This window comes from Marmota marmota, unplaced genomic scaffold (genome assembly GCF_001458135.2).
Source record: "Marmota marmota marmota unplaced genomic scaffold, marMar, whole genome shotgun sequence".
NCBI lineage: Eukaryota > Metazoa > Chordata > Mammalia > Rodentia > Sciuridae > Marmota > Marmota marmota.
This window is the reverse complement of record NW_026000205.1, coordinates 6,151,666-6,165,802: the sequence shown is the minus strand read 5'-3', so window position 1 is coordinate 6,165,802 and position 14,137 is coordinate 6,151,666. Positions and strand designations below refer to the sequence as shown.

Sequence of the window (14,137 nt, the reverse complement as noted above, 5' to 3'; positions counted from 1 at the left end):
AAAAAAAAAAAAAAAAAAAAAAAAAACTGGGGACATAGCTCAGTGATAAAGCGCCCCTATCAGTTTCAATCCCTAGGTACCAAAATAAATAAATACATAAAAAATAACAGAAGACTGAAAACTTCAGAAGGAAAAAGAACAAGAGAATGGGTAAAAATAGAATTAATCATAATATACTGTCCTTTATCCATGAGTTTCTTAGATCATTGTAATTATTGATAAAAAAATTACAGTAATATCTAATACGGTGCTGAATACATGCAGTGGAAAAAATTAAGAATTGTTGAACATTTTCTCATTAATTTATAATAGCTTTGGGTTGGGGTTACAGCTCAGTGGTAAAGTGCTTGCTTAGAATGAGTAAGGTCCTGGGTTTGATTCTCAGCACCACATAAAAACAAATAAATGAAATAAAGGTTAAATTTTTAAAAAAAATTATAATAGCTTTATTGAGCTATAACACACATGCCATAAAAGCCACCTATTTTAAGTGTCTAACTCAATGGTTTTAGGTATCCATAGAATTGTACACCACTACTAACATCCATTTTAAAAGTTTTATCAACTCCACAAGAAACTCTATATTCATTAGCAGTCACTCTCCCATTTCCCCCCAAATCCCATAATCCTAGAAAACCGCTAGTGTTTTCTGTCATATATATTTGCCTATTCTGGAAATATTAATCACATATAATTGAATCATATTAATCACATTAATCATATAATCTAATATAATTGTGAGAGGTTCTTGTGGTCCATCTGGTGAGTCCAGGTAGTCACAAGGTCCTTTCTTTGTAAGTGAGAGAGGGAGGCAGGACAGACAGAAGAAGCCAGAGGTGTGGGGCAGAAGCAGAGCAGAGAGCCTTCAGGGGCCACTTGCTTTCTTCAAAGATGGAGTCAGGCCCACAGGCCAGGGAAGCTAGAAGCTGGAAAAGGTGAGGAAACTGATTCCCGTGGAGCCAACAGAAGAATGCTGCTAATGGACACCTTGGTATCTGCTGTTCGGAGCCACTGTGTGGGAGTTAGTCTGTACCAAGAGCACCAGGACACCAAGGCGAGAGCAGTCACCGTGTGTGACGTGATGCTGTGTTCATGCAGAGGAGCCTCACTAGAGCTGAGTCAGGCTGGACACTCCGAGGGTCTCTTCCTACTTCTCATCTCAGCACAGACAGTTCTTGGCATTAGGAGAGTGTCCCTGAGCTTTAGTACATTGACCTCTTAATATCCAGAAAAGTGATGGCCTGATCCAAGTGAACCTACAGGAAAACGTCACGCTTCCCAGTCTTCAGGGAAGGAGTCAGAGCAGTGGTCCAAGTATGTGGAAGAGACTGCAGTGGACATTCTGGGCCCCAGGTCAGGGAGGAGACCCTTTGTCCCATCACCATGGAATCTGGAGAGCCCCATGTGGGGAGCCCTGAGCCTCTGCTCTGGGTGCTGGAGTGTGCAGAGGAGACACCAGGCAGGGAAGGTGATGGGAGGGCAGGGCTGGAGCCTCGGGCAATGCCTGAGGCCCTTGTTCAGGGCCTGAGTTTGGGTCTGGCCCTGTCCCCTGATTACTATGACAGTCGCATGTCCCAGAAGAAGCGAAGATGTCCTGAGTACTGGCCTTTGAGTAGGAAAGAAATCAGTGGCCACAGTCAGCCACCATGGGTCCCTGGAGTGTGAGGGCCACTGAGTGCTCTGCTGGCTGCAGGGCCTTGGGACCCTCACCCTTCCCTGTGGACAGACCTGACCTTTGCCCTGGCTCCCACCTCCCAGCTCCTGTCTCCCAGGAAGAGAAACCCTGTGGGAGCAACTTAGAGACCATGATTCCCCTGCGTGACACAGGAGAGAGCTGACCTGGAACTTGAGGAGAGTGTCTGCCAAGAGACGTTCCCATATGAACCAAAAGAGCAAAGGAGGGAAGTGGGTCTTTATTCAGCGCCTTTCCAGGTGACCTATAGGGGCCCTTCCCTCTCCCTGGAGCCCCTGCTCCTGGGCACGGGCAGCCTAGTTCTGGCCATTCAGAGCCCAGGGCAGCCTGTCTGGGTCTCCAGAAACCCAGGGAACCCCACCTCCTCCAGGTGCCAGAGTCTCCCAGGGCTCAGGTGCCACCATAGAGGGTCTGGGGTTCTAGTGGGACCCTCCCTCAGCCCATATGCAGCATTGTCTGGTGGGAACTAAGAATCCACATGAGCTTGGCTATGGACCCAGCAGTAGATGTCCACGTCAGGGTTTAGTAATTCCTGAAAAAAACAAGAGTCCTCTGACCCTGTGTCCTTCTGAGAACAGGGATCAGAGACTCCTAGGCCCTAGCCCCCCTGGGACTGCTCTGTGCCTGCTCCTGGCTGGGCTCAGTGGCTCCTGTTCCCAGGCCCCTCCCTCCCCTGCTCACCACCCTGATCCTGTTTTGGCTGCTGTTTCCTGGAAATCTCAGGAAGGTGTGGGGAGGGGCAGCTCCTGGGTCCCCGCTGGACAGTGGGCCAAAATATTTCTCACCTACACTCACCTGGTAGATGGGAACAGCATCTCTGAGGCTAGGGACAAGGGCCTGGGCGGGGGAGGGAGAATGGACATCAGTGTCAGTGAGGGACAATCATCAAGGCTGAGACTCCAGTGAGCAGGTGCTGGATGGTACCTGGAATGTTCTGGTCTCTGACTGTTATGTTTCTTGTCAGGTCAGCGGCGGTGACTTAGATTAAAGCAGCCCGCGCAGGAAAGAAACATCAATCAGGCACCGATGGAAACGCCTGTCAATCAGCAGAACCCCCTGGCCAATCCTGGATCTCAGCCAGCTCCCCTGACCAACTCCAGCGGGACAAGGGACCCTAAAAATCCCTTTTCCTGTCCCAAGCCCTTCCCTTCCTGCCATGAGCCCTGTAAAATCCCAGTCCAGTGGAGCTCCCACGCGCTTTCTCCTCAGCCCCTCCTCCTGTCCACTCTGTCGGTCTGATGGAGTTCTGCCTGGGAGTGAGTCTCAATAAAGCCTTGTCTGGTGGCCTTTTTAAATCTGCCTCCTTTGGTTGCTGCCCGCCTTGCCCGATCTTACATTTCTCACGACTAAAACACTCAAGGTCACTCCAGGTGTCCTGGGCTGCATGAAATAATCACACAGAGACAGAGATACCTTTTTCTTTGGGTCCTGTGATGGCTCCTCTGACCTTAGGGGTCCGTGGGAAGAGAGAGAGGAGGAGCACTGCTGAACCCTTTTATTGGGGAGAAGCCATTCAAATGAGGCAAGGGACCAGATTTCAGGGGCTGAGTCTAGCTTCCTGACGTCTGCTGTCAGCAGGTTGACTGACACCTAGGAAGGCCATACCCAAAGGCAGAGCAAGAGAAGGGGTCACAAAAAGGGAGTTTCCATGGAACATTCTATCCCAAACAGGGCAAAGGGGTAGGATTACAAAAGAATAGGTTGAGTGTCACTCAACCCCAGGGGTATGCCTACTCAGAAGACTGGCCTTGCTATCCGAGTGGGGTAGGGGGTGGGGGGAGACCGAGTCATGAGTCATGGCACTACCGCATCAGAGTACAATGATCTTTAGATCCCAGTGGTGCATCAGGACTGGAAGCTGTGGTAACTCAATGCAGCTCCCCACGTCTGAAAGGACAGAGCTTACTTCCCTGTGTCTGCTTTAGTCCCTTCTTCTCAGGAGTTACCAGCTCTGGGTCCTGAGCACTGACGTCCACTTCTGGACAGACACCCCAGTTTCTGTCCAGACTCTGCTCCCCCCATCATTAACCCAGGGCCACTGACAGTCGCTCCCAGCATCCACTCTGCACCTGGTAGCCTCTAGGACTCCCCTGAACATATGGAGGAAAGCAGGGTGGGCTCAGGACACAGTTATGAGTGGCCAAGCCACTGGCCAGGGCCAGACTAACCTTGTCCTGGTCCAACATGAGGGGGTGCTGTTTGTGCTGTGTTGGGATTGAAAGTGCCTCTACCCTGAGCCAGCACAGCTGGGTCCCCTGTATGGAGGGTTGTTGGGGGTCTTGACAGGGAGGTGAAGCAGTGTCCCTGCCGTGAGCATCCAGGTGTCTGTGCCAATGTCTGAGGCTGGTGGCTACAGACAGTGTCCACTGCTCTAGTTGCCTTTCTATTTGGAGAGTGGCCCTGACAGAGCTGTTCACACTGATTCTCAAAATACAATGGCCTCTGGTGATTAACACAGTAAAGAGAACCCCTGAGCTTTCCATCCCCCTTCATCAGCTCCAGGTCACTCAGAGTTTCCTGTTGGTGAGCTTCTGTCTTCTGTGTTCTGTTCCCATCGGGTTCCCCATGAAGCCCTGTGTCCCCTGTGAGGGTCATGTCCTCCCCAGAGGGCACCAGCAAGACTGTGCTCCACCTCCCGCCCTCTTTCAGGGAACTGTCCCCTCTTACTTGCCAGCAGGATCCTCTGCCAGGGGATGCCCCCTCTGTAGGGACAGGCTGAGGGGGGCCGCATGGTCCCTGCTGCTCTGTCCCCTCTGTGGAAGGAGCTTCACTGAGACCCGCTGGGAAGCCGAGGTCCAGGCCACTCAGCCCTGCTGCCCTGCTCCTCTCTGAGCTCAGCCTCCTCCCAGGGCAGGAGCACTTTCCTGGGTCACAGGGCTGGGGGCGGGGTCTCTGTAGAGGAACCTCTCTGTCCCCTCCCTCTCAGTCCTGCCTCCTGTCCCTTCTGCTTTCCCTGTTGGGTTTCACTACTGCATGCCACACCCTGAGGAGCAAGGCAGGTGGGGACGCTGTCCCCTGAGAGAAGTGGCTCACCCAGCACTGGCCTCAGCTGTGTCCTGGCCTCAGGGCTCTCAGCACCACACAGGGAACCCCTGGGGTCTCCAGCTTGGCCTCTGAGTGGCTATCTCAGGACTTCATAAGCTTTCTGTTCTGGGGGGGAGGACTGTGGTAGTGCACGTAGGTGACCGTAGGCTCTGTGGTCCTCAGGGAGTGGTTTTAAGGAGACCCTCCCTCTCCATTTTTTTTGATAGAGCTGTGTCTCAGGCCTGCCCATGCCTTCCTTGGGTGGCCTCTGTCCTCTATCTAGTGATTCTCCTGTGGTCACCCTGCCTTTTTCTATGGGTGATGCCAGGAGGTAAGGGCTTCCTCAGAGACCTCTGGCAGCTCAGGGCCCTCACAGGCCCAGGAAGGAGTGGGGGGTGGGAGCTGAGGAGGTTCGTGGGAGTCTCCCTGGTCTATTGGGGATGGAAATCAGGCCACATTTCCACCTCCTGAGCCAAAGCCTGGTCCAAGTGTCAGAATCCATTTGCCAAGTGTTGACTGTGAGTCCCATGTCGCCCCCTGGTGGTCATGAGGAGAACTGTGGCCAGTGTCAGGGACGGTAGCAGGCATACTGCCCAGGGTCCAAATGGTGAGAGCTGGCCTTGACCCTGGTCACAGGTAGCTCTGACCTACAAGCTGCAGGGTGGGTCCTGTTCACTGAGGGTCCCCAGATTTTCTGTCCAACACAGGGTGAGTCTAGTGAGAGGACGGGAGCTGTCCTGGGGACTCCTGCTCCAGAGTAGGAGAACTGTGCACCCAGGGGATGGGCAGCCTCAGGAGGGGCCATCTGTTCCTGAGGGTTCAAAGGAAGGGCCTCCAGAAGTGTCTCTTGAGGCTCGGGGTGTAAGCACTGGCTTTGTGAGCTGGGTCTGCAGTTGGCTGGTTTGTTTTTTGTCTTTAAATCTTTGGATCTTAGCCCAAAGGGCCTGCGGGGTTTTCATATGAGTATTTTGAAGATTATTTGGCCAGATGCATAACACAGTCTCTCATCCCAGATGTTCAGGAGGCAGAGGCAGGAGGATCGCTAGTTTGAGGCCATCCTGGGCAACTTAGTGAAATCTTGTCTCAAAATAAAAAATGAAAGTCCAGTGGTAGAGTGCCCCTGGGGCCAATCCCTAGTCCCACATACCTATCTCTCTCTCTCTCTCTCTCTCTCTCTCTCTCTCTCTCTCTCACACACACCAAAAAAAAAAAATCTGAGCAGAATGGGTGTATTTTATACATCTTTCCTGAAGACTTTTTGTTGGGAAATATTTATAATAAAAATGTACTATATTAGCCCTTTTAAATGTGCAAATACATGCCACAATTCCATTCAAATATATAACAACTACTACTATTTCCAGGATTTTTTCATCACCTGCACTAAAACTCTAACCATTAAGCAATAAATTCTCAGGACTCCCTAGCCTCAGGTAACCCTGAATCTATTTCCTATCTCTATGAATTTGCCTATTGCAGATATTTCATATAAATGAAATTATACAACCACATACCATTTTGCTTCTTGTTTAGTCATGTTTTCAGGTTTACCTAGATTGTAGTGTGCATCAGAACTTTATTTTTCAAGGATAATTAATAATCCAACATATGTGTAAGCCATGTTTATTTATGTATTCCTCTGTTGATGGACACGGGGTTGTTTCCACACCTGCCTGTTGTGAAGAATGGTGTGGTGAGCCTTAGCCTCCAGGGAGCTATTGCAGTCCCTGTTTCCCATCCTGTGGGCACGTGCCCAGCCGTGGGAGTGCTGGGGAGATGGGCTTCTGCCTGGCTCTGGCAGGAAGTGCCCAAGTGTTCTCCACAGCGCTTCAGAGTCCCTGGGCTAATGTAGGAAGGTGTGGAGTCATTGTGATTTTGTCAGATGTCATTGTGATTTTGATTTGTTTCTATAGTGACTAATGACACTGAGCATCTTGTCATGTGCTTATTGGCCATGGGAACATCTATCCAAGCCCTTTGCCATCCCCCTTCTTTTTTTACATACCGGGGATTGTTTTGAGGGGCACTGCCGCAGTCCGGCTGCAGCAAAATAACCAGGGGGTGACGAATAACTTGTGTACGTTGATACAGCAGGAGAAGGAGCCGTTTATTGCAGGACAGGAGCAGTATTTATACATTCCACACAGCTTATCTAATTAGCATAAACTAGATACATCAGTCAACCAATCAGGAATCTCTACACTTAATGGCTTGGTTTTGTTACTTCTCAAACCACTCCCTCTGGCATTTTGCCAGGCACCATCCAGACTTGTTTACGAACTCTAACATTCCCCTGACAAAATGCCAGGTGTTATTTTGACTTGTTTACAGACTCTAACAGGGCACTGTACCTCTGAGCTACACCCCCAACCCTTTACATGTATTTATTTATTTTTCTTTTGAGACAATTGCCCAGGCTGGCTTCAAACTTGTGAATCTTGTGTCTGACTCCTGAGATTACAGATGCCCAATACGTGGCTCCTTGGCCTCTTTTAAACTTAGGGTATGCTTTGGTTACAGATTTGTATTTGTTCTTTATATATTCTAGCATGAAACCCATATCACATATATGATTTGTAAATAATTTGTTCCATTCTGTCATTTCAAATATTTAACTTATTCCCTTGTTATTTTATTAGTAATTTTGTTTCAAGCCTATGGGTCAATACTTATTTACAAAAACAAGTTCAGTCTTTTATGGTAAATACTTTTAGGCTTTTATTTTATTTTTTTAAAAATTGTTTGTGGTGCTGGATGGATCCTAGCATCTTGTGCATGTGAGGTAAGCACTCTGCCAACTGAGCTATATCCCCAGCCCACTTTTAGGGTTTTAAAGGATAAATTCATTGTCACATTTGAACGTCTTTACAAGTGAGGATCCATTGCCCCTCTGCCTCCCGCTTCCTGGAAGGTGCTGTTGAGGTGGGTCTGTTGGGGATTCTTCTCCCCCTTCTTCGCCTCTCCCCCTCTCTCTTTCCAGAAGCAGAGGATTTTGTGTCCTGGGCATTTTTCTTTCTCTCCCAACAGCTCAGAGGACTGGGGCAGCTTATCTTCCTGCAGTTGTTCTTCTCTGTGCAGAGTTTCTGTTAAACCTGCTCTTCTTGGAGTTGCTGCTACTCTGTCCCTCGAGCACATGGACAAGCTGGTCACGGTCATAAAGCAGTTGTGTTGGTAGAGTTTGTGCAAAACCTTTAGAGTTCTGCACTAAGCCTCAGAGGAGCTCCAGCCGCTTTCCTTACTTTCACAGATTCTGATCCCACGTTACCACCAAATCATGATGAGGATTTCCCTGTCCAAACACGAAAGTGGACATTCTGATCTACTCATGACATTCTCAGAATGGAGACATTTTCAGACTTGGTTTTTCTGTGCCATCAGTTTTGCTCCATGGAAGTCCTTCCTCATGTCTTTTTGCTGGCACCCATCTGAGGATACCCAGCTAAATCTCCTCTATAACACAGTGAGGCAGCTGCTCCCACAGCTGGATGTGGCCCAAGGAGCTCACTGGGACCAGGCAGTGCCCAACAGACCTGAGCATAGGTGGCTGCTTTCCAATGGGGGTTCAGCTTCCAGAAGTTCCCAGTACCTGTGAGCAGAGTCAGAGGCAGAGAAGGCAGGACTCCAGGGAGAACTGGAATTGTACAAAAAAGACAAAAAAGAGTGTGAGTCTCTCCATATCCAGCCCCTCAGCCACCAGTCAGAAACCCTGTGGACCCAGAGATAGTCCAGGCTCAAGGAAAGCCCTGGGGCGTGCCTAGCTGCAGTGGGTGGCACTGTTGGCCCTGGAGTGGGGGTAGGAGCTGGTCATTACAGTTTAGTAATGTAACAATTTCAAAGAGGAAGAGCACAGTCATTTCCACCAGAACACAACATTATGGATGGTATGTGAGCAGAAAAGCCTCCCTTCGATCACCTTAAAAATGAGAACTTGTAAGGAAAATAGTACCATTATTGGTACTTGTTAGAGTCTGTAAACAAGTCAAAATAACACCTGGCATTTTGCCAGGGGAATGTTAGAGTTCGTAAACAAGTCTGGATGGTGCCTGGCAAAATGCCAGAAGGAGTGGTTTGAGGAGTAACAAAAGCGAGCCATTAAGTGTGGAGATTCTTTATTGGTTGACTGATGTATCTAGTTTATGCTAATTAGATAAGCTGTGTGGAATGTATAAATACTGCTCCTGTCCTGCAATAAACGGCTCCTACTCCTGCTGTATCAACGTTCACAAGTTATTCGTCACCCCCCTGATTATTCTGCTGCAGCCGTACTCCGGCAGGTACTGTGGTGCGTGTTCTGTTCTTCTAGAAGCCTGTGAAGCCACATTTTGCAATTGTCTCTTAAGGAGATGGGAGAGCTATCCACATGATGTGGACTTAAGTGGACTGTGCTGTCCATATAGCTGCCATACATTCGTGTGGCTCACCCTCTCTGTACAACAATGAGGTGCTCCATGTCCATGTCCACTGGTCACCCCGCACACAGCGGGAGGGGGCTCACACTCCCCCAAGAGCTGGAAAGTGTCTTGGTTCCCCTTCATCCCACCACCCAGAATGGTCCAAATTCTGCTGGTCTCAGTGTTGGGACCCCAGGTGGAGGTCTGTTCAGGGTCATATGAAGGGAACAGTCTCTGAGAATGTGTCCCTTCAGATCACATGCAGAGGGCACCTTGGGCCCGTGATGATGTCAAGATGAGTGAGAGCAGCAGAGGTCTGGAATAAGGACATCGAATCCAAGAGTGGACAACAGACTCCCCCAGAGCCTGAGAGGTGACAGATGAATGGTGAGGACCCTAAAGGTTCCCCTCTCACCTGCCCCCTGAAGAAGAGCAGAGAAGGCCCCTGTGGCTCCGAGTGGGCCCAGGGTTGGGGCAGCAGAGTGCTGCAGGCCCAGGGGGTGGTGAGACCCCAGCTCTGTCCAGCTACTTGGTCTGTGTGGGGTCGAATCAAGTTAATGAATGAGCCACAGTCTACAACTTCGAACATGAAAAGAAATTCCTGTGCTGTCCTTTCCTCTTACTAAGACCTTTCTTCCTAACTTAGAACTGACTTTGCCGTCTTTGCTCAGAGGCCTCCTGAGGTGGTGAGAGTGGCCCAGGGACTGTCCAGGGTCCTAGGTGTGGGCTCAGATCACGGACTTCCTCTTCTCAGTGTGCACTGAGCTCCCCACGTCCATGATGTCATGGACCCAGCAGGTGTCACTGATGTGTGGCCACTGACCCTTGGGAAGCCCACAGTGCTGTGGAGGTTCAGGCAGGTTTGCGTCCATTACCTAGAAACATGTCTTCTCCAGAGACTTCAAGTGATTGACAGTGACCAGCACCAGTCAGTCTCTGCCCCTCTTACACTCAGGTCTCCTGCCAAGAGGGGAGGATTTCATCTGCTGAGTAGTCACTGGTGGTTGGTGTAGACCAGTGAGTCTCAGCCAAGGGCCATTTTGCCATCCAGGGGACATCTGGCAGCGTTTGGAGACACTTTTGATAGTCGCAGGTGGAGTAGGGAGTTCTACTGAACTTAGGAGGTAGAATCCCAGATGGAGCTCAACACCCCACAGCACACAGCCCCGCAAGGATGACCAGCCCCAGTGTCAGTGGAGAGGAGAGGGGAGCCCTGCTCTGAGCCCTTCTCTGACCTCCCCAGAGCCTTCCCTCACCCTGCTCCTTCCCACCCCTCTCCGTACCTCAGCCCCCTCCCTACTCCCCACGTTCGCCCCATCTCAGGCCCCTCCCCTTTCATCTTCAGTTCCGTTCTCTGAAGGTGCCCTTTGCCCAAGGTTAGCCCTCACCTGCCCTCTCAGGGGACCCCTGTGCGCTTCTGGCCGGAAGCGTCCACTAGAGGGCGTGCGCGCTCTTCCTGGAGCTAAGGTGAGCCACTTTGTCCTCGGAGACCAGTGCCGCTGCCTTTCCTGCTCTAGCCCCGAGTCCTGCAGATTATCCCAGGAGGAAACCCCTGGGACCGGTACCAGAGACTCCAGGGAAGAAGCTCCTACAGGAGGCGGGCAACATGAACTCGTGAACCTGGAACCGACGCCAAAACCATCGCCAGTGCCCAGGTCAATGGGGAGGGGGAGGGTCCCAGACTTAGTGGCTGGACACTCAGGGCCCTGATGCCCGGTCCTGTGTGGCCACTGGGGGAAATGGCTGTAAGCCTGTGTCCCTAAAGGCTGTGTCACCTAAGATTTCTGTAAATAGGTGTCATCAGGGCTGCTGTGGAACATTCTAGACTGGAACTTCTACAATGGGAGATGGGTCCTCCCAGGTATGTTCACTTGGAAGAATCAGGAGGGATGTGACAGTCACCAGGCACAGATGCCATCAGGGCCTGAGGGAGCAGGAGGGCTCTGGGCCTCACTGTCACCCCTGAGTGGGGACCAGGGTGTGTGGTCCTGCCCACTCACCTCAGCAGGGGCCATTGCTGGTTGTCTGTAGGGGATTGGGCTTCCCACCACCCCCTTGCAGGGCAGAGGAGGATCTGGAACCTTCCCCTAGAGTCAGACTGTGGAGGAAGCAGGTGAGTTAGGAGATGGAGGTGGGAGCACTTGGTTGATGGGCAGCCAGGAGGCGCCCAGGCTCTGAGTGCTGCAGCTGACAGTGGTCAGAGTGGTCCTCTGGGAATCCAGCCTTGTCCCTGCAAATGTTCATGAACTTCCCACATCTGTGCTCCTCAGTTCCCTTCCCGAGGTCCTAGCCACAGCCACCCTCACAGCTGAGGCCCTGGGTCCTACACCAGCACTTTGTCCCCATCTCACTGTGCAGCTCTGTGTGGCTGCCCACCTCTCTCCTACCCCAGGTCTTCTGAGTGGCTGCCTTACACCCCTGTCCACACCATTGTAAATGACCAGCTGAAGGCAGAGTCCTTCTTCCTGGTAGGTTGTGAAACTGGCACTGAGGCCCCTGAGTCCTGATTATCAGTGAGTCCCCAGGAGGTGGCAGTAGCTGAGCACAGCTGGAGAGCCAGGGAGTGGGGGTGAGTGGGACCTAGGAATGACTGAACTTGCTAGTGTAGATGGCAGGTGGCTTGTGCTGTGGGAACAGGGAATTTAATGGGAAATGTGAGGTGTTTTCTTATTTCTTAGTTTTGGGGGTTTGGAGCTGCAGGTTCCCCTGAATGTCACTGTCAACCTCAGTGCTATACATGCATGGCACAGACTTCAGGTTCCACACTCTGATGCAGGTTGGTACTGGGAGCACCATCAGCCTGGCCTAGGGACCCTCTGCATGTGCAGCTGCTGCAGACAGCTGTGCTCTCTGTTGAGAATAGAGCTTCTTCCTCCTTGGGGGTCAGAACTTGGGTCTGTGTTGCCCGACCCTCCCAGCAGACCCACACGTCTCCCCCTCTCAGTCCTCACAGAAGTCCATGAGCTGACTGCCCAGGGGCATCGTACCTGTCATTTGCTGTGTGCTTCTGATACCTTCCTGGCACAAGATCCTGCAGGTACCCTGAGGGGAGGGTGTGTGTGTGTGTGTGTGTGTGTGTGTGTTTGGCACCTGCACAGGAGTGTGGGAATTTTAAAATCATTCAAAATATATTTGTTTTTTTTTTCAAAATGTCAACAGTTTTTAGTAAGCAAATAAATATAGTTATTTATGTGTATTTATTAATCAAATAATATAATTAATACAGAAATATTTTAAAATTAATTTTGATAAACTTAATAGAAATAATTTGGTTTTTCAAAGTAAAAAAAATGTTTGAGTGTTCCACAAGCAAGGATTCAAGGAGCAGGACTCGTACTACAATGAATGGTGGTTCCTGCGGTAGGTGGACTCGTGTTCTGCACTGCCCATTCCTTCCCTGCCTTTTGCCACTGAGCTCACTGCTCCTTCTACTAGAGGAGGAGTGTGTTCCCCTTCCTCCTATTTATACTGGGCTTGGCCATGAGACTTGCTGAGGCTGATGGGCTACCGGGAGAAATGATTATGCCCCTCCTGTGGGCTGAGCCTGTGTTTTCCCCTAGTGCCCCATGAGTCTGGCAGATCAGAGAAGGGCAAAGACACGTTTCATCTCTGAAACAGAAAGACCAAGCCTCAGGGACCTGCATCCTGAGGAACAGGCAGGCACTACTCCCCCCAGTCCTTGTCTCCCGAGAAAAGAGCAACAGCCTCCCTTGGACACAGGCTGCAGGATGTGCTGATGCTGCAGGGCCTGGTCCCCAGGTCTGGCTCCAGGGTGACTAGGCTGGGTCTTCTGCACAGGGATGGATTTGGCAGTCATCATGGGAAACTGAGGTCAGCACCTCCTGTCATACATGGAAGAGCAGGCCTCATCCCCTGTCTCCAGTCCTGGGGACCAGGGATATTCCTGATGCATCTCTCAGACATGTGAGTTAGGAGGTGGAGGTGGGAGCAATTGGTGATGGACAGCCAGGAGCACTCAGAGGCTCAGCTTCTTCTGTCACACCTCATAGAGGACATGGCCACTCAAGGCTGTTCAGGGGCACTTGGAGGAGGACCAGGGAGTGGTCTGGGCGGGGAGGGGGAAATGGGCACACAGGCCCAGCTGAACAAAGATGTCTCCTCTTGGTCAGCAACCTCAGAATATGCCCTGGGAGGGCCCTGGAGCCCCACTTTTCTCAGAGTCCACTGTCCCATGGTCCTCTCTGGGGAGAGGGCAGCTTCTTTGACTGGCTTCTGCCATTCTGGCTTCTGTGCTTTCCTCAGGCCCAGGACCTGCCCTTCACCAGAACTCTCTCGCCCAGCCTCCCCTCCCACCAAGCACATCCCAGGGTCCCCTCCCAGTACCACAATCAGGTGACCACACACAGACTCCCCAGGGTCCCCCTTGCATGTGATCAGAGTCCTGAGTGCTCAGGGGGCCCGAGGGACACAGTAAGAGCTCAGCTCAAGGGGCCTACCTGCTCGTTCATCAGTCACCTGCCTAGGTGCGAGTGCTGGGGTGTTCATTTCTGGGGGTCCTGAGTCCTGTCACCAGCCCGCCATGGGCTGCATGCGTGAGCTATGCGCATTTGAGCGTCTGAGGGGACTGGCCTGACATTACTGCCTGATTGAGCTGTGCGACGTATGTGTGCCTTTTCTCTGCCTCTGCCTGGGATCCTACACAGCACCTGAGGTGGGTGTGGCTTTCCAAGATGTCAGTCACTCTGCTGACCACAAGACATCACCAAGCAAGACTGCACCCTTCGAAACCCAATCCCTTGCCTTATTTAGATGGGACATTCTCGAATGTCTTTTCCCCAATAAATACACTGTTTTGGGTGTGCTCTCTCTCTTGCTCCTTCCAGCACTGGAGCTGACCCTTGGGGTCGCTGAGCCATCCTGCCTTAGAAACTTATGTTCATGTGCTGCGTGGTTTCTTCGCCATTTTCATAGTTATTGATCCAGCAGCTCCTTTGAACCCAGCTCATATCGCCAGTCTGGCCAGTTGGTGATATTCTCCCTTCCCTTGAGCTCCCTTTAGCCATCTCAA

The 14,137-nt window shown here is 51.2% G+C and overlaps 2 protein-coding genes and 1 long non-coding RNA gene across 11 annotated transcripts in view; 1 reads left to right on the top strand and 2 right to left on the bottom strand.

Annotated features, from left to right (window-relative positions):
* The window catches only part of Dmrtc2 (DMRT like family C2), a 15,621-nt gene extending 10,997 nt beyond the window's left edge, over positions 1-4,624 (bottom strand). For 2 of the 3 annotated variants that reach the window (XM_048790774.1, XM_048790775.1), the window contains exon 1: positions 4,361-4,618. Coding sequence is in view for 1 of the 3 variants with exons in the window: in XM_048790776.1 (XP_048646733.1) it covers positions 4,361-4,424 (64 nt within the window). In the remaining 2 variants the exon portion in view is untranslated. Of the gene's footprint in view, positions 1-4,360 lie in introns of all 3 variants that reach the window. The other variant, XM_048790776.1, reaches the window with a different exon arrangement.
* Lypd4 (LY6/PLAUR domain containing 4) overlaps positions 1-8,566 on the top strand; it is a 26,736-nt gene extending 18,170 nt beyond the window's left edge. For 4 of the 7 annotated variants that reach the window (XM_048790781.1, XM_048790779.1, XM_048790782.1 and 1 more), the window contains 2 exons: positions 816-935; positions 1,759-1,894. In XM_048790781.1, coding sequence (XP_048646738.1) covers positions 816-935; positions 1,759-1,822 — 184 coding nt within the window. In that variant the 3' untranslated portion in view covers positions 1,823-1,894. Of the gene's footprint in view, positions 1-815; positions 936-1,758; positions 2,202-2,657; positions 2,989-8,554 lie in introns of those variants that run through there. The other 3 variants (XR_007343065.1, XR_007343066.1, XM_048790780.1) reach the window with 3 other exon arrangements.
* On the bottom strand, positions 1,893-2,672 carry LOC125612599. The gene is made up of 2 exons (XR_007343069.1): positions 2,489-2,672; positions 1,893-2,225 (listed from the first exon to the last, which is right to left on the bottom strand). It is a non-coding gene; the product is annotated as an uncharacterized LOC125612599 (long non-coding RNA).
* Positions 8,567-14,137: the final 5,571 nt, after the last annotated feature.